Here is a 24,844-nt window from a genome sequence, read left to right as displayed (position 1 = left end):
GATAACATTTTTTATCAAGACACAGCAATCTGCATTTTTCCATAGCATCCATAAAACTTTCCCTGACCTATTTTCATGGAGTTTTCTCTTCTGATGCAAGACTTCCTGGGAACTATTGGATATATTTATAGCAATCAGAGAGGCCCCAGTCAGGAGGTTGGGTTCCTTCGAGTTACTCACTCCCTACACACAGGGAAAGTGATCCCATCCCAAGAGTCTGACAAATAAAATCAAGTGGTCCACCAAGGGCAGCTCCATTTAATGTGAGCAGGAAGAACACAGCAGGCTCTGCCCACAGGGGCAATGCTCAGAAACACCTCAGCAATAAATGGAGCACAGTACTAAAGGGAAGGAGCTTTCCTCCAACAGAACTGCTCGATTGAAGCAAACCACTGTTGTGTTTTGTTTGGTGGATTCTGCTCTGGGCCCAGACTGCACAGGCCCATGGCTCACTAACTCCCTGGAATTCTGCAGAGCTGCTGCTGCCAAGAATGACAGAGGGGAGAAGGCAGAGGAAATTATAGGCTTTGGATGCAGAGAGAGAGTTTGACAGAGTTCCATGGCTAAGATGTGCAGCCACAAAATAAAAAAGCTGGCAAAAAGTCAAAAAGACTCAGAGCAGCCATAAATGGAATTTTCTGCAAACTGGGTGAAGAGACACAATCCAGGTTGAGAGGTTGAAAAAGCTCCTTTTTGTTCAGGCCTTGCCAGAGCTGTGCAGTGTTACATGGCCTCTGGGTCACAGCCACAGGGATTTCTGCACACCTTCCTCTTCCCAAACCCAGGCAAATCCGGGGAAACTAAAACCAAGCAGCCCCACAGCCAAGGGTGCTCAAAAGCAAAGGGAAAATATCTCCCCAAAGGTTCAGGAATGAGTACTCAAAGCAGAGGAATAAGGACCTTGGATGATGAGGAAAGGGGTGGAATTTCCTTGCAAGAAAAGGTATGAATTATTTCCAGGCTGACAGTTTTACACAGCACACAAATAAACCCTGACTGAAAGTAATATTTGCAAGATTAATATTGATCTAATGCTAGGAAAACAGAAAACAGGATTTATTTCTAGGTATGCCTTCCAAAGTAAAGCTGAGAACTGAATGGTAAATTCTGCATTTTTTGATACTGAAGCAAAAAGCAGTGACCAGGGACAGGTCACAGAGAGGTGGGGACAGCAGGACTGCCCCTGCTCTGGGATATTCAGGATGAGAACCTGAGCCTGGAGCAGTCTGGGAGGTTTGTGGATGTGCCCTTCCAACAGGGACTGGAACCTTTGGCTGAGGGAAGGTCATGTCAAGGCAATCACATAAAAGGATGGGATTAGAGAGATGACAGTAGAAACTCCAGTGAGAAACTCTTCTCAAAATTATTCCCTCAGATGTTCTGTTTTGGGGAGCAATTTGGATCAAACAGGAAATTAAGAGCAATTAAGTGGTGTCTAGAACAGCAGCTGGTCAGAGAGAGCAAGGTCTGAATTATTTCACAGGTAACTTTTAAAAGACAAACAGGGCAATTTCTTCACTCTGAAGCTCTGCCAAGGTAGGGGTGGAGCACCCCAAATTCAGCCCAGAGAGATGTTGAGTCTGGAGAAAAATCACGTTGTGGAGCTGAATCTTTTCCTGGGAATCAGCAGCCTGAGGAAGCAGAGCATGGATTCCTGGGTGAGTCAGCTCCCCACGCTGCCTTTGCCCACAGCTGCCTCCCCTGGCCCTCCAGGATCCTGCAGAGCTGCTCTTCCAGGCAAACCTGGAGCTGCCAGGCCCAGCCCAGGGGAGGCAGCAGCAAATTCCCTGCTCAGAGGTGTCAGCCCCAGCAGCTCCCCTGGACACGTGCCCCGAGCTCTCAGCAGCAGCAGAGGTGGATTTCTCTCTGGAATTAACTGCTTAAACCCTTCAGCACTTCTTAACAACACAGGAGGTTGGGAAGAGGATCTTTTGGAACAACTGAGTTCTTCAGTAAAACACGTGACTCATAATAAACTGTCTTAATTTTTTGTAATTGAAAATGCAAGAAAATCTCACACAACTATTAGTGGACTTCAAACTAAGAGGAAAATTCAATTTATGCAGAAAAGCCCATTTAAATTTCTCAGCATTTACCATTCAGTCTCTGTTTTGTTACATGGAAGGAAACTCACTTGGTTCTACACAAAATGGTGCAGAACATTTCCCTGTTAGGGAAAGGGCTCAAAGGCTTTTTTTTCCAAGCTTCCAAAGTTTGAAAGTTTGAATTAATCCAACAAAAATTAAAAAGGTAAGTTGTACCACAGATAACTTTACAGACTGCCTGTGCAAAGCAGAGGAAAACCAAGGACATTTTTCATAAGGCTGCTGCTGACAGATGAGGTGAAGATAAACAAAGAGGGACAAAGCACTGAAACAAGCCCAGATAATACAGAACTGAATGCAGCAGTTCCAAAATCCTGATCTTTAACTGAAGTTACTTTTTCAACAGCATTCACTGTTGGATTCAGCACTGACCTTGGTTGGAAAGGGGAATTTGGAGGGTTCAGTTTTGCAGGGGGTGTGGATGGCAGTCAGTGGAGGAGGCCAGGAGTGGGTCATCTCCTGAAACACAACAAAAATCAAAGTTATTAACAAAATAAATCAGGTTTCAACTTGCAATCTGCATTCTCTCAATTTCAGTTCATTGTTCACCCTTCACTAAGCTTTATATTCAAATCTTAATTTCCCAAATGTGCAACAAAGCTTTTGCATGTAAACCTGAATGTAAATTGCTACTCAGGAGAAGAGAGAGTTATGACATAATAACAAGCAGCAGGGCATAAATCAATCAACTGGGCTGGCCTGAAGATAAACTGCAGTGCAAGGCAGAGTGTGACCCTTTCAGAGTGTGTGGGAAGAAGAATCCTAGGAAAGGGAAGCCTGTAGAATTTGAGGAAAAAGGGGAAATCAAATGCCTGCAGCTGGAAAGGGCCTCCTGTGCTCTCAGAGCATCCCCAAGGCCCCTGGAGGACTGAAGGCCACAGGAAATAATAAGCCATGAAATGCTCCAGAGGGACCTGATGATGCTTTTGTGAGAGCAGACACAGGACAGGGCACCACAGGAGGGTAAAAGGACTCAGGTATGAGAGAGGCAAAGTGCTGCCATGGGGCAGCAAAGCATTTACTATAATCTAAAATATCAGGACTAAGAACTGTAATTTGGTGGAAGAGATGCAGTTCTGGTAATCAGGGAGGAGGAATGCAGTGGGGATCTCCAGGGGATGATGTGCACACCAGCTCTGCTCCCAGCCTGGCCCAGTCCCCTGTGCTGGAGGAGCCCCCTGTGCCACCTGCACCTGGACAGGCTCTGGCACTGCAGAGTCCTTCCCCCTCCTTGGGAATGGCTGCACTTCCAACAAAGTAGGAACAAGAACACCAAGAACTTACTTTGAGGATTTCATCCACGCAGCTCACCTCACCAGAAGCTGATGCCTACAAATCAAAACCCAAAATTAACATCTCCCAGATTTTCCAGGGACTAGAAACAGTTAAAAACAAACTTCAATCCTTATTGTGACTCATGTGGACTCTACATAGACACAAACAGCCCTTACTAACTCTTTTCATCAGTTTTAACATCAGATAGATCCATGTTTTTATGGCATGAGTCACAGCTATGAAAAGCAAATACATGACATCCATAAAACTGTGATAATAATCTCTCACTTTTCACTTGACAGTTGAAGTGATCATAGGCAGGCAGGGATATTAAAAACTTGCAGAGAGGGGAAACAGAACCACAGCTTTCAGTCATTTCCTGGAAGCAGCCCCAGGATAATATCTGAATTCAAGTGCAGGACCGTGAATGCACAGGAATGACAAAGTGCATTCCCAAGTAGAACACTCATCACAGAGAGATCCCAGAAACAGCAATAATTACCAAACTATGAATCCTCTGCATCCCTGGCTGCCACAAGCACAAAGAAGCAAAGCTACTTAAGGACTCACTGCATCAGCACTGATGTGGCAGGTCTTCACAAAATAAGTAATTCCTGATTTCCTTACCTGTGTGCTGGATCTTACTTTGCTATCTGCTGCAATCCCAGGAACAAGGGCTTTTCTCTGGCTACCATGATTCCAGCAGTTGGACAGGAGATGAAATGAGACTTTATTACCAGCAAAGGCACTCTCCTTGTAAGTGAGCTGGAGTCAGAGTCTGTGTCCTAATGGTTTGGGAATTACCAAACTCCTCCAAGTTGTTAACCCAATAGTATTTCATATCCAGCACAACTGATAAAAGTTCTGCACCCTGTTCAATGTGGTGTGAAGGTATAATAATCACACCTAGTAATTGCTACTCACTTCAAAAGAAAATCTGATACAGGCATATTGTATCAACAACTCTAAGTCAATTCACCCAGGAACAACAATGTATTTACCCAGCTTGTCAAAATATTTGTGGATGTCCTACAATTTCCCTAACTCCTGACTAGAGAAATACTCTGTGAAAATTGGCCTCTGGGGGTTAAGTAAGCCTTTCTGAGTGTCTCAGCCTTTATTTAATAAAAACCCCAGTATCCACACTGAAGAAGCAGAAGACAAAAACAATTACTTTTGCATGCTCCCCACTGAAAATACAGCTTAGGTGAAAGCGCTTTGAGTAGCAAAAACACAGTGTTTACTGAAAACTCCATTTGGGTTAGGCAAATTGGGACTTTGGAGACGCTGGAAAATCCCAGGCCGGGTGGATTTATATTCAAGCAGGCAGGACAGAGCCAGAACTTACATCCAGTGGCTGAGAGGGAATTTTCAGCTTGGTCAGGTGCGCCTTGCTGCTGGGTTTGAGCTCGTTGACGCCGCCGCCGTGGCTCTGGCTGCTGTAGTGTTCCGAGGGAAGCTTTGGCTCCATGGACTCCTGCCCGTCCATCGGCCTCACGTAGGCAGTGGGTTTCTGTAACATCGAGCTGGACTTGGACATCAGCGAGGGGGGGAAGGACTGGGTCGAGTGCTGCCCGCTGGCGAACGAGGGCACGCGCGAGGGAGAGTCCCAGCTGGGCTCGGGGTCCCGGGGCGATTTGGAGCGCTGGTGCTCCTTGCCGTGGTGCTCGCTGCCGTGGGCTCTCGAGTGCCCGGGGCCCAGCGAGGCCACGGCCGGCGGCTTCCCGGGGCTGCCGGAGCGGCCCTTGGAGTGCTCGGAGCCGTGCTGGCCCTTCTTGCGCCCGCCGCCGTAGGAGTCGCGCTCGTGCCGGGCCCCCGCGGCCGCGCCGCCCCCCGAGCGCTGCCCGTGGCCCCCCAGCCCCTGCGAGCGCTTCTGGGACTGGGCCGAGGTGCTGGGGGCCGGCCCCACCGGGGTCCATTTGCTGCTCTGGTGGGAGCCCGCGCCGTGCCGCTGCTGCTCCGCGAAGAAGCCGGGCACGGCTTTGTCATCGGGCGCCGCCGGCACCGAGGGCTTGGGGATGGCCACGATCTTCTGCAGCGGCCGCTCCCCGATGAGATCCGTCATCTCATCATAGTTCCCCAGCATGCTCTGGATGCGGCTCGACAGCTTGTCCTCTTTGCTGGTCTGGGACAACAAGACACGAAATCGGGATTTAGAACAGATCGCAACTTCACAGGAAGTTCAATGGTCTGATAGCTACAGCACTCAACCTGAATTTCAGCTAGAGTACACCTCTATCTAGCACTCAACCTGAATTTCAGCTAGAATACACCTCTATCTAGCACTCAACTTGAATTTCAGCTAGAGTACACCTCTTTCTAGCACTCAACCCAAATTTCAGCTAGAATACACCCCTTTCTAGCACTCAACCTGAATTTCAGCTAGAATACACCCCTTTCTAGCACTCAACTTGAATTTCAGCTAGAATACAGCTCTTTCTAGCACTCAACCTGAATTTCAGCTACAATACACATCATTCTTTGCCAGTGTTTCCAATTCTGAATTTTACTCTTAAAACAGCAATTTGACCCCCTAAAACATATTAAAAATATGTAACGATACATATTTAACTCCCCAAAACATACTGAAAATTCAGCAGCAGAGATAGCTGAAGCAGCAATAATCAAATAATGCACTGCTGAGCTGGATGCCAGTTCCAAAGCTGCAGATGCCTCCTGTCACCTTACAGACTGTAACTTCTCTAATACAGAATGCATCAGTCCTAAAAGGTTTTAATTAGCACTAAAATAAAATCAACTTAACCTCACCCCCGTAAGTCATTTTTAATTGGTGTTTATATTGGCACAATGTTTGTTGCACACAGTTAAAAGGGTTCTTTGTTCTATAACCATCTTGTTTTCCAAATCTGGGATCCTGGATCGTTCCCCCATACACCCCAACCAGCTCCAGTTAACTTCACACATGTGGAATTTGGTTATCAAGCACAGGAACAAAAAAACCATCAGATATTTCTCAACTTTCCTCTTGCAGGAAGAGAGTTTTCAGTCATGTTTTACTTCTTGCAAACCAGCTGAAATTGCAGCAAGGGAAGGGTTCGTTTTCAAAGTGAGTTTTGAACTACGTAATTAACATATTAAATAATATTTTATTAGTTATTCCAGAATTAGGTTATTTTTTCCAGTACTGTTCAGCAAAGCAACCTGGAAGGAAACCCAGCACAGGCTGAAAGCTGTGCAGGACCACAGACAGAATAAATTCCTTCAAAACAAACTAAAACATCAGCTACAAACTACTGGAGCACTAGCCAGAGCTGATAATTCATGTCAAACATAGTAATATCAAACATTCCAGCATTTTAATTTAATCTCCTATTTAAACATTCTCTTTGTGAACTTATCCAGGTCTGGATTATGTTGATGAAAGGTTAGAAAGTTTAGCAACAGTCTAAAGCACCCCAAAAGTGGAAATTTGGCAGCACACAATGGACAGTTTAATTGTTTTGAGTCACTGTATAGAAGGTGAAGGAAGGAAGGAAAAATTTTTGATGGTTTTATTTTCCTTTTTCTCACTCCCTATAAAGGCTTCTCCCCTTCCCAAGCATTATAAATCTGTCAGTGGAGCTGTGACTGCCCAGCTTTATTTTCAAGCCCTGCTTAAATACTTGGTTGCCCTAAGAGCTTTCAAGAACAGAGATAAAAATGAGATACGAATTTGCAGATGATTCCTGTTATAAACCCTGCATTTTTCTGAGGTGCAGGAACTCACCACTTTGTAGGGTTCAGCAAAGAGAGGGGAGTTGGGTGGGAAGGCTTCGTCACCCTGCTGAATTTCTTGATTTCGCCTTTCCCGTTCTTTCATACGCAGCACATTCCGGTCTTCACGGTTCATGTTGCTACGAGCAAAAAGAGCAGTGCTGATCACACAGGGAAGCAGGAGGGATGTGAGGGCCCAGGGGAGGGATGAGAGTGCCCAAAGGAGGGATCTGAGTGTCCCCAAGCAGCCTCTGGCCCTGTCTGGCCACGGAATGATCTCTGTTAAGAACCCACTGAGGGCCACAATTCCTCAGAACTGTCCAATTTCAGCCCCCTCCAAAGGGCTGTAACCCCCAACCCACAGCTGGCTTCTCACAGGGAAACTTTATGCAGCAATAAAAAAATTAAATCAAAAAAACCCCAGCAGGTCCTCAGGCAAGCAGCTATTTCAAACCACTTCACCCGCTGGAATCATCTCGGCTCCAGCCCACGCCAAACATCTCCCATTCATTTCTAAAATACCTTTTCTCCCCCACATCCCCCAGATGTTCTGCCATCCCCCCACGAAGCAGTGCTTGACTTCTCCTGTAGATTAGGGTTATTTTTGGTGCTGACATACCTTTTTTTGGCACCATTCTCCAACATATTCTAACCTCAAGCTTTGATGTGGTTTCCAGGTCTCTCTCCCTCCCTGATCCCCAAAAGGCATTTCAACTCAAAGCAGTAATTTCAGAGAAGTTCTGGCAATAATGCACCTTTTGCCTTGGACCATATCCTCCTACTGCAAAAATGCAGATTAAGAACCTGCCAATCCCCCTTCTTAACAAACTTTCCTTTGCAGCTTGGTCTTGCTGCTTCTGTTAACAGAAATACATCAAATTCTTGCAAGACACACACAAAAGCTGGAAAAGATTCCCTCTGAGCTTGACAAAAGGAGTAAACAAAATGAGATGATAAATAAGGTGCCACTGACTCCTTTAACATCAAACCCCAGGATGGGTTTGGGTGGGAAGGACCTTAAAGCCCACCCAGTGCCACCCCTGCCATGGCAGGGACACCTCCCACTGTCCCAGGTGCTCCCAGCCCTGCCCAGCCTGGCCTTGGCACTGCCAGGGATCCAGGGGCACCCACAATGTGTGCTACACTCTGCACCAAGAGATTCAGAAATATTCTTTACTGATCTGCACAAAGTACAGTTGGTGCATCCAGGAAAGACACTGATGTTCCACCACGCAATTTGCAGTCTAAAATGAAAATGCTGGCTGCTTAGAAAATCATTATTTCATGTCTTTAGACAGCTGATTATTAAAAATAATAAATGACTTGCTAGAGCATGACTCTGAAAGCTGTGCAAACCCAGCTATTGCATTCTCAACAAGAAAATTTCAACCCATCAGTCAATTTTTAAAACATGAGTCTTCTCACCTCAGTAATATTTCTGCCTCTTACATTTCTTCCCCCATTGGCTTCACCTTGCCTATTGCTCTGAAATCTCAGAGGCTGCCCAGAGCAACCCAGGGTGTAAGATGAGATCTTTGGTGCTTTCTAAGGCACCAGGTTTGCTGTATTTCCCTGCCTTGCACACAAGGTACAAGCACTGGCATAACCCAATGCTGTGCTGATACCAAACCCATGAACACAACTTACATTTTATGTGAAAAATCACTTTTTTCTCCAGTTCTCCTGCAACCTGCTGAACTCATGAAACCACAGGTGGCCACCAGGGCTGAGAGAGGGACCTGGCACTGGAATGTGGCCAGCAAACTCCTGGGATCATTCTGGCATTCATGACAAACTTGTTTTAGAAGTCTGAGGCTTGAAAAGAACATTCTTGAGACTGCAATCCAATTTGTCACATATGTAGGATTTCAACACGGATAAATATCAGATTTAATTAGAGACACTGATCAGTTAAAGCCAACTGGAACAGTCTGAGTCCATGGCATTTACTATTAAAAGCAAATTTCGAGGCAGGGAATAGGAATGCTCTGGTTTCTGGGTGGTTCATTCTCACCAATACACTAAGATCAGGAATTACACACAGCTATATATCCAGAATATTATCATCTTAACAAAGGATTTTACATATCTGTTTTCCAAATAGAGGGTTAAGTACTTATAAAGACCTTCACTATTTTTTTTACAGAGATAAGCATCACCTTTTAAAATTGCATCAACATTTCCTGTAACTCTTAGAGCTGAAGAAAACCCATCATTTGTAGCAACACTGTCACACAAAAGGAACATTACAGCAAAGATTCACTGGAGATGTGAGTGGTGCAAACCCAGAGCTGATCTGGCTGTACCTGCCCAGGTCAATGTAAAATTAGTCATTAGAAAGACACCAGTTAATGACACTTTTAACCACTCCTCCCCAGCCTTTTGTAACACAGTCAATGATAAACACCCTCATGGGGAGTCACCTTGACTGTGTGGGGATTTAGTTTAGCTTTCTTTAACTCTTTTACATTTTTTATTAGAGCAAATAGTTTGACTGTGATACAAGTTAGACTTGTTGGTATCTAATCAGCCAATCTCCACACAGAGCTATTTTAAGTGCCTGTAATGTGCACAAGGCCATTAAAATCACACCAGCATGAAATGTGTAAATAGAGGAAGTTCGTGGGGCTTCCTTAGCTCTGTACTTCAGACAACTTCCCACTCCAACCCAATGCTCCACAGCACCAGCAGGGAAATGCTCCCATGCTCAGGGAAAGCAAGGAGGGTACTTTGAAAGGCAGGTGACCAAGGCCTGGCTGCTCATCAGCACCGCTGGCAATTAACTGCAGCAGGTAGGAAACTGCAGGAGTTCTGTTCTCAGACCATCTGAAGTTGGAACAAACCTTTAATATTCACTAAAATGCACTGCTCCCACCACTCCTACCCCATCCTCTGGGAACAACAACAGCACCTCTGCTCCTCCCTGCACAGCCCCGGAAGTGGAAGATGAGGAACTTGCTGCCTTGTACCTGGTGCTACCAAGATGATCCTGCTAAAATTCCCCTTTTCCCAGGTGGCCTGAGCTAAAGGGTGAAGGAGGAGCAGAGCCAGGACAATGTCCCTGCAGCATGAGCCAAAGTCATCTTAGTTGCCATATCTGGGAAAAGAAAAGTTCAAAAATTCTTTAAAAAATCAGAGAACAGGCCTAAAGCACAGGAGAGTATTTCCAGTTTTAGGAAGTTGAACTCCACGTGGTTTGAGTCACTCCTCCTGCAGTGTCCCACTGTACTTTGAACAGTCCCTGTGGCTGAGAGCTCCCTGCACAGCCAACCCTTCAGATCTCACGCCTCTGCTCCAGCTCAACAGGAAGAGCTGAAAGCCAGCAGGAAATCCAGCAGGGAATTCACAGAAACTCCTGGCCCAGCCTCCCCTGTGTGTATTCCTGAGGCACCATTCCAGGCACACAGCACATCAACACCAGCACCACCACATCCCCAGACCAGGCACGGCCCTCCTTTCTCCTTGCAACCTCTTCCTAAATGCCACCTGGTATTTCTGCTCACCCCCAATCCAACCAGGGCATGCCTTTGGTTTGAGAGATCATCACCCTGGGTGTGTAACCTGTGGGATGAAATGGCAGAGTTGGTGCTGCCTTCTCCTCCCACCCCTCAGCTCTGGGCAGGGGGCACATCCCAGCTCTGGGGCTTTTGGAGACTCCAGACTAAAGACAAACCCCAACCAGCACACCCACACGGCCTGAGCTCTCCTGTTCAAAGAGAGAGGACCTTGGCCCAACCCTTCTCACCCCCTGAACCACATCAGGCACCCAAGTCCTCACTCAGCTCAGCACCAGCAGCATCTCCTCATCTCCCCAGACTCTGAGGCAAAACCATCAAAGGCCAGGCAGGCCAGGGACCCTGCACAGGGATCCGACCCCAAACACCTCACCTCATCTCCCCAGACTCTGTGAGACAAAACCATCAAAGGCCAGGCTGGCCAGGGACCCTGCACAGGCAGCCCGTGCACAGGATCCAACCCCAAACACCCCACCAGGCAGCGGTGCACCTTCAAAGCCTGCTGCAACACCTCCACTTCCTTCTAGAAATCCTCATCTAACTCCAGGGCTTGTTCAATCTCAATGGGTTTTGTGAGCAAGAGGAATCAAACAGTTAATTGGTTAATTGGCTGCCATGAAAGCCCAATTTTGGCTAGCAAGGATAAACAGGCTGAGAGGGAACGTGCAGGATCCCAGCTCCGTGTGGGGCACACCCAGCTGCGGGGGCACACCCAGCTCCCATGATTTCATCCTTTTTCTTAAAAGGAAGGAATGATGTTTTCAGAAGGCATTGAACAATACCTGAAGCTGCCTTAATGCTGCATCCAAAGATGCCTGTTGATTATTTTAAATATTCTTTTTACCACGGGCAGGGGCATCTCAGGAGCTGGCACAGGACACTTCTCCCAGCTTGTGCATCAAGCAGGGCATCACCACAAATCCTGCCCTGAAATCATGTGCATGAGCCAAAAATGCTACTCTGTCAGCTTTTAATAAAACACACTCCCAGAGGAGCTGTTTAAAAAGGAGACATTGAAAATAACTGTCCTGCAACAACACAATTAACACTAAAACACCGACACACAAAGAGGAACATGCCCTGGTGTCACCAAGAGCTACTTATGGAAGTGTACATAAAATCTTGACTTCCACATTCTATGTGATGGTGAAGAAGAAAACACAGAAAAAAATACAACATTTCCTACTAAAACAATACAGCCTTGTCCAAAAAAGCACAAACAGGATGATTCCTCAGGACAGGTTTAGAGGATAACTGTGATGGTGCAAATACAGAAGCAGCAGAGTCACCTTCAGAGTTTTATAACTGAAACAAGGAACACAACTAAAAACAAGAGTTTACACAGAACTCAAGTAGTTTTTGAATGTGTCCAGACAGAGAAAAACCCCAACTTCTCAAAAGCATGAAGTTGCATGTTTGTGTCCCTCACCTTCTGACACAAAGGCTCCATGCCAAGGGAGGGGATTTGGTTTGGGATGGCTCCTGGAGCACTTGGGACCTGCTCTGCCAGAGGAAAGGCTGGGGTAGCACCAGGACCCCAAAATTCCATCCCAGAAACTCGGAATCACAGGGGGAGGCTGCACAGGTGAACACAGGAAACCCTGAGCCACCACCCTGCTCAGATATTTTGATGAGAATGAACTTTTCCACAGCTCCAGCTCCCTCTTTCCAAGGTTTCATTTGAGCTCTTGGGAATACAATTCAAACACAATTGTACTGGTAATATGACACAAATATAAATCAGATTCACCACTAACTGAAACATAAACGTTTCTCATTCCTACAATACAAACACAAATGCTTCTATCCCACCCCTCAGATTGGTTCCTACTGCACATTCACCAGGGAGAACACAAAGTGCCCCCAGAGCTGTCTGGGAACACCTTTGTACGTACTGAGGGTGGGAGAACTTTAAATAAAAATAATCAAAAAGTGAGTTGGCCTAGGTCTGGTTAATGTTTGACAAGAACTCGCAGGGAGGGCAGAGCCAGCAGTTTGCTGCAGGCACTTCTCCTTCCCACTCGCTCTGGAGCACCCAGAAATCCCCAGGCAGCAGGATGTGCCTGGGCTTGTGCTGCTGCCCAGACAGAGCAGCACAAATCCTTCACCACCGTTAGCTGAGAGAATTCCAGAGCACTTCTGTGGGAGCACTGCCCTCATTCCAGCGTCTCACACAAGTGATGGTGCAAGTGATTACATCCTGCTTTTGGGTTTGAGCTGCCACAGTCCCCTTCACCCTCAAATATCAGGTTACCTGAGGATCAGTCAGCATCTTCCACCTGAGAAGCCAACACACAGCGATGGTGGATAAAAGAATTACAGCGATCATTTGTAACTCAACACTAACCACTGGAAAAGGACTTGGGCATCCTTTAGAAAGAAGCTCTGTAAGTGTAATATTTCATTTAACAAGTCCAGATGAGAACTGGGTGCATCATTCATCCTACATGAGATTCAGCACACAGAAGCAAGGGAGAAATGGAGTTTGGGCTGGAAGAGACTAAAAATCATCCAGCTCCACACCTCCTGCCAAGGTAAGGTAAGAGAACTAAGGTGAAAGTGAACCCCCAGCAACTGGATTTTAGAAGCCAAGTCATGGAGGACATTTCTAAATTCAGCACTTGCAGTGCAGCTCATTTAAAACCATCTTTAAGCCCATTTTAAAATCATACTACTAAAACAGCTTAAAATTGTTTATATTTGAGAATTTGCAAGACTGGTTTGATGTAATTCACTCAAGGGACCTTAAAAATGCACAACCACACATCTTAAATGTCTCATTTTTGTGCAGAAGTACTACCCAGGAGGGAACACGTCTGGTCCCCCCTCCCTGATGAACACAGAAATTAATTCCCAACTCTTCTCCTTCACAGGGAGCTGCACAAAGGACACCAGTCCCTCCTTTCTGTCCTGTCCCTTCAGGAAGGGGAGAGGAACAGGAGAGCCCAGCAAGTGAGAGCACAGAGCCCTGCTCGCTCCTCTCTGCATGGCAGGGAGCAGAGGGAGGGTCACTGCTCCAGCCACTGTCCCTCTGTCCCCAGGCTCCATCCTGGGAGACACCCCAGGTCCCTCAGTGCCACCCATCAGACACCCCAGGTCCTACAGTGCCACCCATCAGACACCCCAGGTCCCTCAGTGCCGCCCATGAGACACCCCAGGTCCCTCAGTGCCACCCATGAGACCCCCAGGTCCCTCAGTGCCCCCATGAGACACCCCAGGTCCCCAGTGCCACCCATGAGACACCCCAGGTCCCTCACTGCCACCCATGAGACACCCCAGGTCCCTCAGTGCCACCCATGAGACACCCCAGGTCCCTCAGTGCCACCCATCAGACACCCCAGATCCCTCAGTGCCACCCATCAGACACCCCAGGTCCCTCAGTGCCACCCATGAGACACCCCAGATCCCTCAGTGCCACCCATCAGACACCCCAGATCCCTCAGTGCCACCCATCAGACACCCCAGGTCCCTCAGTGCCACCCATCAGACACCCCAGGTCCCTCAGTGCTGCCCATGAGACACCCCAGGTCCCTCAGTGCCACCCATGAGACACCCCAGGTCCCTCAGTGCCACCCATGAGACACCCCAGATCCCTCAGTGCCACCCTGACTCAGAGCAAAGGGACTGACACCACAAAGCCACTAAAATTGCCATTTTCTGCACCTAGGCCAGGCCAGGTGAGGATTCCAGGCCAGAAGAGGCACAGGAGCCTCAATGAACTCCTGCCTCAAGGAGCAGCCCCAGCCAGGAGAGGGAGGTGAAGCTGATTTCCAACCTTGCCTTCCCAAGGCTCTGCATTTCTATCTGCTCCATCCTGCAAGATCTGCTCTGAGGAACAGGGGCCTTTCCTAGCAGGCAGTGAATCTCCTTACCAGGGCTGAGATCCCCTCACCAGCAGCACACACTGACCTCCAGCCCAGCCAGCCACCAGCAGCACTCTCTCCTTTCTCAGTTACATCTTCCCAGCCAACTTCAGCCCAGTTCCACCTCCCACTCAGCCAAGGACATCCTCCCCATCTTTTCCACTCTCCATCGCTGGGAGAGTTTTTAATTCCCCCAGTGTAAAGATGGACCATCAAAAATTCAGCATTTTTACATGCAATCCTTTCATGTCCACACAGGCTAACCAAAGCATATTCTAATACAGTTTCCCAACAAATTTCTGCCCTTTAATTGGGCAGAAACTTAATAACCCAATTCCTGTGCCTACATGTTCATCTGCTTAAACTTTGAAGCCAAGACAATTGGCATTTAGATTTTATTAAGCAATAGTTATTCAGACATCTAACATTAATCTGGCTATTATCATTCTGACTTCCTCCCAATAATTTACTTTCATAAAAGACATCATTACATTTGAGTGCTATGAACTCTGTGGCAGTAGGATTAAGAAAGTATTCACTTGACAGAAATTCTCAGATAAATCTGCTCTGTGTAAGATTTGAAACAGCAGACAAGGCTTTAATGAGGTGCCATCTAAACCAGGAGTGAAAAGGCAAAAGGGAAAATCACACTCGAGGTTCACATCCTTCCCTCATCTCAACTACAGAAGAAGAAAGGAGAGAAGTTTATCAGAGCCTTCACCCTGGTTTAACTGTCACTTCCTCCAGCCCTGGTGCAGGATCGTGTCTGCAGTGTCTCACAAGGCATTTATTTATCTTGGACTTCCCGTGGTGACCAAGGTTCCCCCACTGCGCTGCATCCCCACGCAGGGTTTGAGATGATAATTCTGCAGTGTGCTGGTGAGGGACGGAGGGAGAGCACGAGGATGCTGGGGAGCAGGGCAGCCAGAATGAACAACTGCATTGTTCAATGATTTTACTGTCCCCAGAACCTGGGAAACCACTCAGGGCGAGCCACAGAACAAGGGAGAGGCCCAAAGGGAAATCTGTGTCCAGGCTGCTCCCAGCACAAGTGCAGGGGAAGCCCCAAAAGCACCGGGGTGGATCCAGGGCAGAGCAATGGATTTACCACATTATCACCAATTCATTATTATCTGTACCTCTTCAAAAGTGGTGCCTGGAACTCTCACAGGGCACTGCTCCCCACTGGCAGCCGCAGCACTTCCAGGATTGCTTTACAGATTTCACTAAACCCACAATTCTGGGTACAGAGAAGTGAGAACACAAGTTTTCCCTCACAGTTTTCAGCCCTAACTCATATTCAAAGGTTCACCAAACTCAGCATCATTTCCTACTTGTCTAAAATCTGCTGTCAGAACATGACAGCTTTGACACCTAGGACGCTTCCTGGTACCTTCAAACTTTCTTTTTAAATTTCATCGTGCTGAAGATGAGAGCACAGAGCAGTTAAACTCTGGAAAAACCTGGGGAAGAGGAGCATTTAAGATTTGCAGGCAAAGCAAATAAATTTGGAAGCGAGAGGAAGGGCCCAGAACTATCTAGAGAGGGAAGCTGAAATGCAGCAGGAAAGGCACAGCTTTGATGTGCTGTGCTTCCAAACAAACACTGCTCAAAACCTTGGAAAGTTTTCACTTTTCACCCTGCCTACTGAATGCCACCTGCACTTTATAATCCCCCTGAGCAGATCCAGAAAAACATTCACATTTCTGCCCCCACTGAGTAACAGGGCATTTAGTGAGGTGTCTTTTACCTCAGGAAAAACAGTTGATAAATGTTTATTTAGCTGCACAAACTCTTTTAATATAAATGACATCATATTTTCCCAAAATAACAATGTTTGGGTTTTTTCCCCCCAAAGTTTTTTTTTACAACTTTTTGTACTTTTCTGGATGTGGCCCTAAACCAAAAGACAATAAACTACAAAACACAGAATTCTACCAAGACATTTCACTTCCATCCAGGGAGACTCGGTGAGTTTTGCGACCAGAAAGAGAAATTCAGCTTTTTGTGGCACGAAGTTAAAGACAAACACAAGGACATTGCAAAAGCTGAGTCAAAATTCAGTTGGGTTTCAAAACCCTTCATGCAAGAGGCCACTTCACAGCGAGCTGGGTCAGAGCTGGAGCCTGGAAACGTCTCTGGAAGAGCCAAAACTGCCTCAAGTGCCCCAGAAATTCCATGGTGGAACTGCTGCAGCTCAGCAGGCACCAGGCACCGATGGGCATCCCAGCCAGGGGCTCAATTAATGGAATTCTTCTAAGCACAAGTTCAAATTATTTTTTTTAAAGGTATGATTCACTATTCATAGTGAGAGTCACACATAATAATTTTTAAAAATTGAATAATGCATTGAAATAAATTGTATAGCAAGGAATCAGCCCATTAGAGCAGCTAATGAGATCCAAATCTCCTACTCTAAAATAGCAATGAAGATTAAACCACACCCATTTCTGACCATCTTGAGCTTCAAGTCTGTCAGCAAATCATGACTGGACGGATTTAAACATTCCTCTGAATAAATAAGAAAAAACAAACAAAAACATTTCTGAACGCCAGTTCAGCATGGACCTTGCTTCACTTGGCCAGGAAATAATGCAACTTTTTCCACTAAAAAAAAAAAAAGAGAAAGCTGAAGAAAAAAAACCTGAAGAAAAAACCTGAAGAAAGTATTTTTTTAGAAGGTTATTAGTGATTAACAAATTTAAGCTGAAGACTACTTGTTAAAAGTCTCCTATTAAAACATATTTCTGGTAATTATTGGCTAAGAATGTGTCACAGTGCAAAGTCCTTACTTGTGTTTTTTGCTCATTAAATATAATTAGTGGAGCTCTTTCAGCACGAGCAATTGCTCCAGGAAAAACCTTTTCACCCTTTATCTTTTAAAGGCTGCTTTACACCCAACACCAGTTTCCACCATGGCAAATCAATCCTATAATATGATGCTAATTTACCCTATCAGCATCAGAAGGCTAAATGACATCTAAATTAATTAATTTTAAAATAAATTAATTATCCAGAAAGCCCAAACTTCACCAGGCACTTTAAAGTAATATTCCATGTGGGGGATCCACAGCAGTGAGAGTCAGAGGGGAACTGCACAGCTCAATGGGAAATGTCAAACAAACACAGCACCAAAGGATAAAAACCTCCTCAAAGCACACAAACAAACTCTCAGGAAGCTCTGTTCCATAGAGGACAGCTCAGAACATTAAAAACAAACCAAAACAGGAGAAAGGAAAAATATCAGTACATGAATCCATTTAAGCTCCTCTTGGCCAATCTTTGTGCTTCAAGGCCTCCTGAAGTTACAAAAATACAAAAATATTAAGAGATTTTTGTAAAATCCAGCATTTTTCACTCAGCAATTTCCATTAGGTTTATTTTATTTATGCCAAAGCACAGGACAACTTGCTGAAGTTACAACATGTTCCCTTAAGTTCTTCAACCTGTTTCCCATATTCAATTCTCTGAAATTTCCATGCAAATGTTTTCAAATCTGGATTTTGACCAAAGAATTTTAAAAATATCTTTAAATAAGGAAATGCTTATGCTAATTGTAATGCAATTGGAAAAGTTACATTGGCAGATCTCTCAAATTATTTTTTTTTCCACAGAAACTCTGGTTATCCCTCTGCCCACGAAACGCACGACATCACACAAACCAAATTCCCATTTTGATGTAGCTTTTTTTGGTTTGCTGTTCCCCTTCCCTGTGGGAAAAACAGAATTATAGAATTGTTTAGGCTGGAAAAGCCCTCCAAGCTACTCGAGTCCAACATTCCCACTGCCCCAGGTCCCCCAGGTGCCCCCTGCACATTTAAGGCCAGGCAGGGATGGGCTCCAGCCCCCTTCCCATGCAGGAATTTTCCCAATTTCCAGCCTGGAGCTCCCCTGGCACAGCTCGAGGCTGTTTTCCCCTGTCCTGAGCCTGTGGGATTTCCTGAACACTTCCTCCTCCCGAGTTCCTCTGCAGCCCAGGCACACAAAGGGAACTGGGGACTCTGATCTCTTCATCCTCCTCGCTTTAATGATTTGTGCACATCAAAGCCTGATTAAAACCATTTAAGCACTTCCATCACTGAAATCTCTTTAACGTCTTTTGGAAATTAAATTAAATGCAGAAACAAAACATCTCCATGTGAATGCACAAAGCTGGACAGTTATGGTCAGGTTTGAGCTTTTATAGTCATGCCAGCAGGAATGGGGGAATACATGGGAGTACACAGTTTTGGAAGCCTAATTTATATAAAAATACAGCAGAAAACCAATATAAATATCCAATACTCATTTAAAATCAGACACCTTCAACAGGATCACACCAAGAAAAGTGAACATTAGAAATTTCAAAGGAAAATGAAGTGAAAAACTGAATGACTGTTCAATGGCATGACATTTCCACAGGAACCAACTATTGAGGGAAATATCGAGTCTGGAACAATTTACCTCTGTGAAATCTTAGAATCCCAGCTAAGGACAAGTGGAAAGAGTTTCCTCTGTCTCAGGAGTTGAACTTGTCACTGATCACAAACACTGTTTTCCCAGTGTCTGGTTCTGCAAATTAAACATCCTTTATTTTTCTTCTTAAACTGGAAAATGTCTGTCATTGAAGTGATGTGTGACAGTGAGGCACCAAGGCCTGCCCCCACTTCCAGGAGATGACAAAGTGACACCAAAGCCTGGCTGCCCTCCCATTTTACCACCAAAGCTTACAGAGTTGGAAAAGCCCAAAGGTTTGGGATCTGCTTTGGTTTGGGACCTTTTGTGACATTGCCAATCCTCAGGGAGCTGCAGGAGCAGCACAACCATCCCAGGGCTCATTTCTGCCCCTCCACGAGGAACCCACCAAGCTGAAAAGCTGAGGGGAGTGTCCAGCCCAAAGGACAAACAGGTTCAAGCTGCTCTGGAAACTGCAAATAATGTGGGAACATCAATCCTTCAGAAAAAGCACACTGAAGAGAAGCACAGCATTGTCCTGCCTCTGGTCTCCTGCCTCTCCATGCTCCCAGTTTAGAACTGGGAACAGTCAGGAACTGCTGTGGGGCTGCAGGGGAGCACACCTATCCACAGGGAGAGATGTGGAATCATAAAACTGCCTCTCCTGGAGACCATGATCACTACAGGATTGCACATTAGTAAAAGTACACTCTATTTGCTTAATTATAAAACATGAAAGCAGCACGTTCAAGTAATTTATCAATAAATGTGACATGAATAAAAACTAAGATGAACTGTAAAAAAAAAGAAAAGGCAGTAAAAGGGGGCTCTGAGCTGCCTCATGAGGTGTTGTTTTCCATAAAAAGATGAGCAGGAAGATTTCTCTTAATGAGCTGTTAACAGAAGGAAATTAGTTCAAGACTTCAGGGCAAGAACTTCCTTATTCCAGGTTTGTACAGTTTGGAGTACAAGGAGATTTTTCTTCCTGCTGGTACCTGGTGCTACTGGCAGCTCCTAACCCAGGTTTTACCTTCATCAGCAGGAATTAATGAACCCAGTAAAACAAGAGACAAGACAACCCAAGGAAAACTCCAAGCACCGGGGAGAAAAGACAGAGCGAGGGAAAAGAAGGGTTTGAAACACAGAGCTGAAGAAAGAAACTGGGGAAGCAGCAAAGTCTGAGAGCCTGGGGAGCGGGCAGACCCCAAAGGACACACGAGGCCAACAGCCCCAGCTGCAGGGAACAGGGAATTGTGGCTGGGCCAGCCCCAGAGCTGTGCCACCCTGAGCTCCTGGCAAGGGCTCATTGAGCTGGCACCCAGGGCAGGCAGCCCAGGGAGAATGAAGGGGATTCCTGCAGGACAGAGGCCCAGCTGCAGCACTCGGGCTGGCTGCGCTCAGAGCTCCTCGGTGACAGGAAGGAGCAGGGCAGTGCTGGATTTCCCAAGCAGTGACAGCGGCCCTGTCATCTCACAAGCTGCACAGCATCTCCTTAGTCATTAGTGACTGCAGACAAGGAGTCACTGCTCTCATCCTGCCACAGAGGAGTAACTGCCACACAAGTTCTTTCATCCTGACTTTTGCAATTCTATGAACTTGATTGCTTATTTTCTTAGTTTAACACAGTTAGCGGGGTATTTTACATACCTCTAACCCTGCTCTGGCTAAATGTAATCTGTTAAAGTTTCTTGACTCGTTTCCAGACACTCCCTCTTCACCCTACAGCCCCTCCATCTCCCCACAGCTCGGGGTGTTCTGTTCCCCCCGTTCAGAGAAGGTGACACCAACCTCAGTTTGGTTTTGGCACATACTCTGGGGTAGGCACTGAAGGTGAAGGAGGACAGGGGACCTCAAAGCCCATCCAGTGCCACCCCTGCCATGGCAGGGACACCTCCCACTGTCCCAGGTGCTCCCAGCCTGGCCTTGGGCACTGCCAGGGATCCAGGGGCACCACAGCTGCTCTGGGCACCTGTGCCAGGGCCTCACACCCCCACAGGGAAGGATTCCTTCTGAGCATCGAATCTAAACTGAAGTTTAGGTATCTAGGCTCAAATGTTATTTGTGAGCCTCTGCTGAAGATAACTGTGACATTGTAGCGAGAGAAAGGAAACAAGCCTGCAGAACAAACCACAGGTGAGTAACAAACTGAAATTATGTGGCCAAGAACAATTATTGCCACAGAAAAGAAACCTCAGTCACCAAAAACTCCAGACTATTCCTACATCCTCGCAGAGGGGGACTCCAAGCACGGCACTGAGCTCACACTGCTCCCAGCTCAGCACACACATCCCTGTGGCCTCTTGGAAGCTGCTCAAGCTCTCTCTCCGTGCCCAAATCTGCCCAGGGCTGAGGTGCTGCCTTCCTGGCTCAGCTCTCAAGACAACCCTCAGTATTTCTGCCCTCAACACTGCACATGTCTGACGATCTGGAGCAGAGGGTACGAGCAGTGATGATGACATAACCCCTAAACGGAGAGGATGAGCAGGGAGGGAGGGAGGGAGGCACCAGAGCAGTCACGAGCAGCTCTGGCCCCTGTCCCAAGCACTGGAAATGCACTGAGGGACACGATGACAGCAGCTCCACCATCACCTGGTGACAGAGGCCCTGCTGGCAGGCAGGAGGTGCCAAGGGCTGCTGTCTCAGTCAGTAAGGTCACTGCTGTGCCCTTAGTCACATCCGACGGGAGCACCCACGCTGGAAACCACGGGGGCAGCACCGCCCGCCAGCAGCCACAGGAGCAACTGGTGGCAAATGCCACCCTGCCACGGGCCAGCTGCCACCTCAGGACACGTTTCTGCTGCAGCTCTTCAGCCACCAGGCCCCCAAGGAGCAAACTCCATGGTTTGTGCAGACAGAAATGTGGCATCTTCTCATTAAGAACTGGGTTGTAACTGTGCAAAAGCATCTGCACATTCCAGCTTTCCAAAAACCCATCCTGGAAATCCAAGCCATATTTCACTGGGTTTTATCGTGATTTATCATGTCCAGGTCACTAGAACTGGCAAGAATGCTGAACACATAAATATGAGTTATTTTTCTGGGTTGCTGTGTGGCTTCTCACACAAAACCCAACCCAGGCACTCAGTCTCGCTCACTCAATGTTTGAGACAAGGAGAAAAGCCATGAAACAAGAACTGCAGAGATGTTTAGAGGAAATATCAGGGACCTGAGGCAGCTTTTGAGATCAGAGTTAAAATCCACTCTTCTCCTTCATTGCTGTTAAACTGATTGTACTGGAGTCCTGGTGCACACAATATAAAAAAGATTAAAAAAAGATAGCATCCAAAGAAGGTACACAGGGATGGGGAAGGGAGTGGAAGGAGCAAGAAGGAGCTGCTGAGGGCACTGGGATTGTTCTGCTGGAGAAGAGGAGCCTGAGGTCAGAGCTCACTGGGGGCTGCAGCTCCAGTCTCTGCTCCTGTGACAGGGACAGGAGCCAGGGCAGGGTCAGGGTGGATTTTAGGGAAAGGTTCTTCCCCAGAGGGTGCTGGCACTGCCCAGGCTCCCCAGGGATGGGACACTGCTCCAGGGATGCCAGGGTGGGATTTTGGGGCTGGGCTGGATGATCCCGTGGGTCCCTCCCAGCTCAGGATACTCCAGGGTTGTCTCACTCCCGAGCACAGGAGAGTCTGCTCTCACACAGAGCTGCAAACACCCCGTGCAGGAGGCAGCAAATGCTAAAAATCAACATTGACACATTAATAAAGACAAGATATTAATACTGCCAAAAGATAAATTTTCCCTTTTGCTCCTGACCAACAAGACCTGCCCCAGTCCAACCACTGAGTAACTCCAGTGTGACACTGGACTGTCCCTCACCTCGAGGCTGGCAGTTTAATCACGTTTTCCTCATTAGAGGAGCCATGAAAGGACCAATCAGGTGCACAACCACTCCTGCAAAGCACTTCACCAGCCCCTGTTTTGCAATAACCCCCCAGGCTGCAAATCCCCATCTGTCAGGGACCTGAGAGAAGAATTCAGTAGTTTTAAAGGAATGCCAGGAACTAGAATCACACCTGAGAGATCAGCAGCTGGAAGGGAGCCCGGGTGACAAACAAACACACGGGGCTGAGCAGAACCAGCTCAGGGACAAGGAGGAAGGGCCTGATCAGTCCCACAGGGGCCTGGCTGCCAACACGGGGATGTTTAAAACCACCAGTACTGCTGAGGAAATGATCAAACAAGGCTGAGATGGGGTGAGAGATGAGCTGGGGGCACAGCAGGCCCCACCTGCTCCTTTCAGGCTCCTTTTCCATCGTGCAGCACCTGCCCGGGCTGTGAGCGGGGTTTGGCACAAGCACGGAGCTCTGCCCCAAAATGCAGTGGAACACTTGTCCGGAACAGAGGCACAGACAGCGCTGAACGCACCGGTACCGGGCCACAGCCTCAACACCGGCTCGCTTTGTTCTGTTCATGGGAAAAGGGGAAAAAGGGAAAAATTCAGCGCAGAGTGCAGGACTGCTGAGCGGGGGCTCCTTTACCGAGTGTACCCCCACCGGGAGGGGGCTTTACATAACAGCCCCCGGCTCCGGCCGTGTCCGAGCCCGGCCCCGCCTGCCCTGCCCGGGGCCGGTTCCATCGGCGGGCCCCGCCCGGGCTCCGAGCCCCGTCCCGGAGCGCTCCGGCCCCGAGCCCGTGCGGAGAGCAAAGGGGAAGGAACAAAGCCCTGACGTCAATTACCGGAACAGGATTAAATCCATCACCGGGGCGGGCAGCGCAGCGGCGCCGCCGGCACCGAGCCCAGCCCGGGTCCGGTGCCGGGAATGCCCCGGCCGTGCCCCGGGAGGGACCCCCGCCCTCCGCCCGGTGTCACCGCGGGGCGCGCCCGGCCAAACCCGCGCTCCCCGGCGGGAGATGCGCCCGCAGCGGCCGATCCCGCCCCGGGCCCGGCGGTTCCGCCGCGGGGGCGGCCGGGGTGTCCCGGAGTGCCCGGCCCGGGGGCGGCGCGGCTCCGGCGCTGCCCCGCTGCCGGCGGGAGGCCCGGCCCGGCCGCGCTCACCTGCGCTGGCCGCTCCGCTAGGCCCGGACCATCTCCTGGCTGCCGCCACCGGCGAACGATGAGGCCCGAGGAGCCGCCGGCGAGTCACGGAGCGCCGGGGGGCGCGGGGCGGGCCCGGCCCGGGGGCGGGGGGGCGGCTCACAAGCGGGCGGCCGCTCCGTAGGGGTCCCGGCGGTCCATGGCGGGCCGGCGCCGGGCTGGCGGCTCGCAGGGCGCGGGCAGGGCCGCGGCTCGGCCGGGGCTGCGCTGGGCCCGGTCCCGGTGCCGATCCCGATCCCGGCCCGGTCCCGCCTGGCGCTTCCCGGCGGCCCCCGCGCGCCGCCGCCGCCCCGATCACGTGACGCCAAGAGAAACCACGTGACCCCCGGCGGAGAGCGCGCGTAGGGGGCGTGGCGAGCGACCGACCCCGCCTCCCGCGCGCGGCGGCGGGAGAGTCACGTGGGGCAGCGCGCGGGGAGCGCCCCCGCGGCCGTGGCGCCCCCTGGCGGCGGCGAGCGGGAAGCGGGACCAGCCCCGGGGTCAGGGGGGATGCTGGGCAGGAATTGCCGGCTGGCAGGGCGGGCAGGCCCTGGCACAGGGTGCCCAGAGCAGCTGGGGCTGCCCCTGCATCCCTGGCAGTGCCCAAGGCCAGGCTGGGCAGGGCTGGGAGCACCTGGGACAGTGGAAGTGTCCGTGCCATGGCAGGGGTGGCACTGGTGGTGGCACTTTGAGGTCCTTCCAACCCAGTCCATGCTGGGACTCTGGGATGCTCTGCTGCTGTGGTGCCAAGGGGGCAGCACACACGGCTGGTGAACAAAGGAGGCTGAGGCAGGAGCCATGGTCCCAGGGCTGGTAAAGGCGCAGCTCCCACAAACAGAATTTCTCAAGATAAATCCCTTTGCTGGAGAAGCTCCCATCTATTGAGGACTCCTCCCTAAGAAAATAAACCAATGCACTACC

At 48.7% G+C, this 24,844-nt stretch overlaps 1 protein-coding gene across 1 annotated transcript in view; it reads right to left on the bottom strand.

The window, feature by feature from the left end:
* Positions 1–24,204, bottom strand: part of AFF4 (ALF transcription elongation factor 4) — a 48,487-nt gene extending 24,283 nt beyond the window's left edge. Inside the window, exons 1-5 of the mRNA XM_064725376.1 lie at positions 23,906–24,204; positions 7,108–7,234; positions 4,729–5,505; positions 3,390–3,434; positions 2,478–2,564 (exon numbers count right to left, since the gene is read on the bottom strand). Coding sequence (XP_064581446.1) covers positions 2,478–2,564; positions 3,390–3,434; positions 4,729–5,505; positions 7,108–7,230 — 1,032 coding nt within the window. The 5' untranslated portion in view covers positions 7,231–7,234; positions 23,906–24,204. The remainder of the gene's footprint in view (positions 1–2,477; positions 2,565–3,389; positions 3,435–4,728; positions 5,506–7,107; positions 7,235–23,905) is intronic.
* Between the last annotated feature and the right edge of the window lie 640 nt (positions 24,205–24,844).

This window comes from Zonotrichia leucophrys, chromosome 13, assembly GCF_028769735.1.
Source record: "Zonotrichia leucophrys gambelii isolate GWCS_2022_RI chromosome 13, RI_Zleu_2.0, whole genome shotgun sequence".
NCBI classification, from domain to species: Eukaryota; Metazoa; Chordata; class Aves; order Passeriformes; family Passerellidae; genus Zonotrichia; species Zonotrichia leucophrys.
The sequence above is the reverse complement of the archived record's forward strand: the minus strand, read 5'-3'. Positions and strand labels throughout refer to the sequence as shown.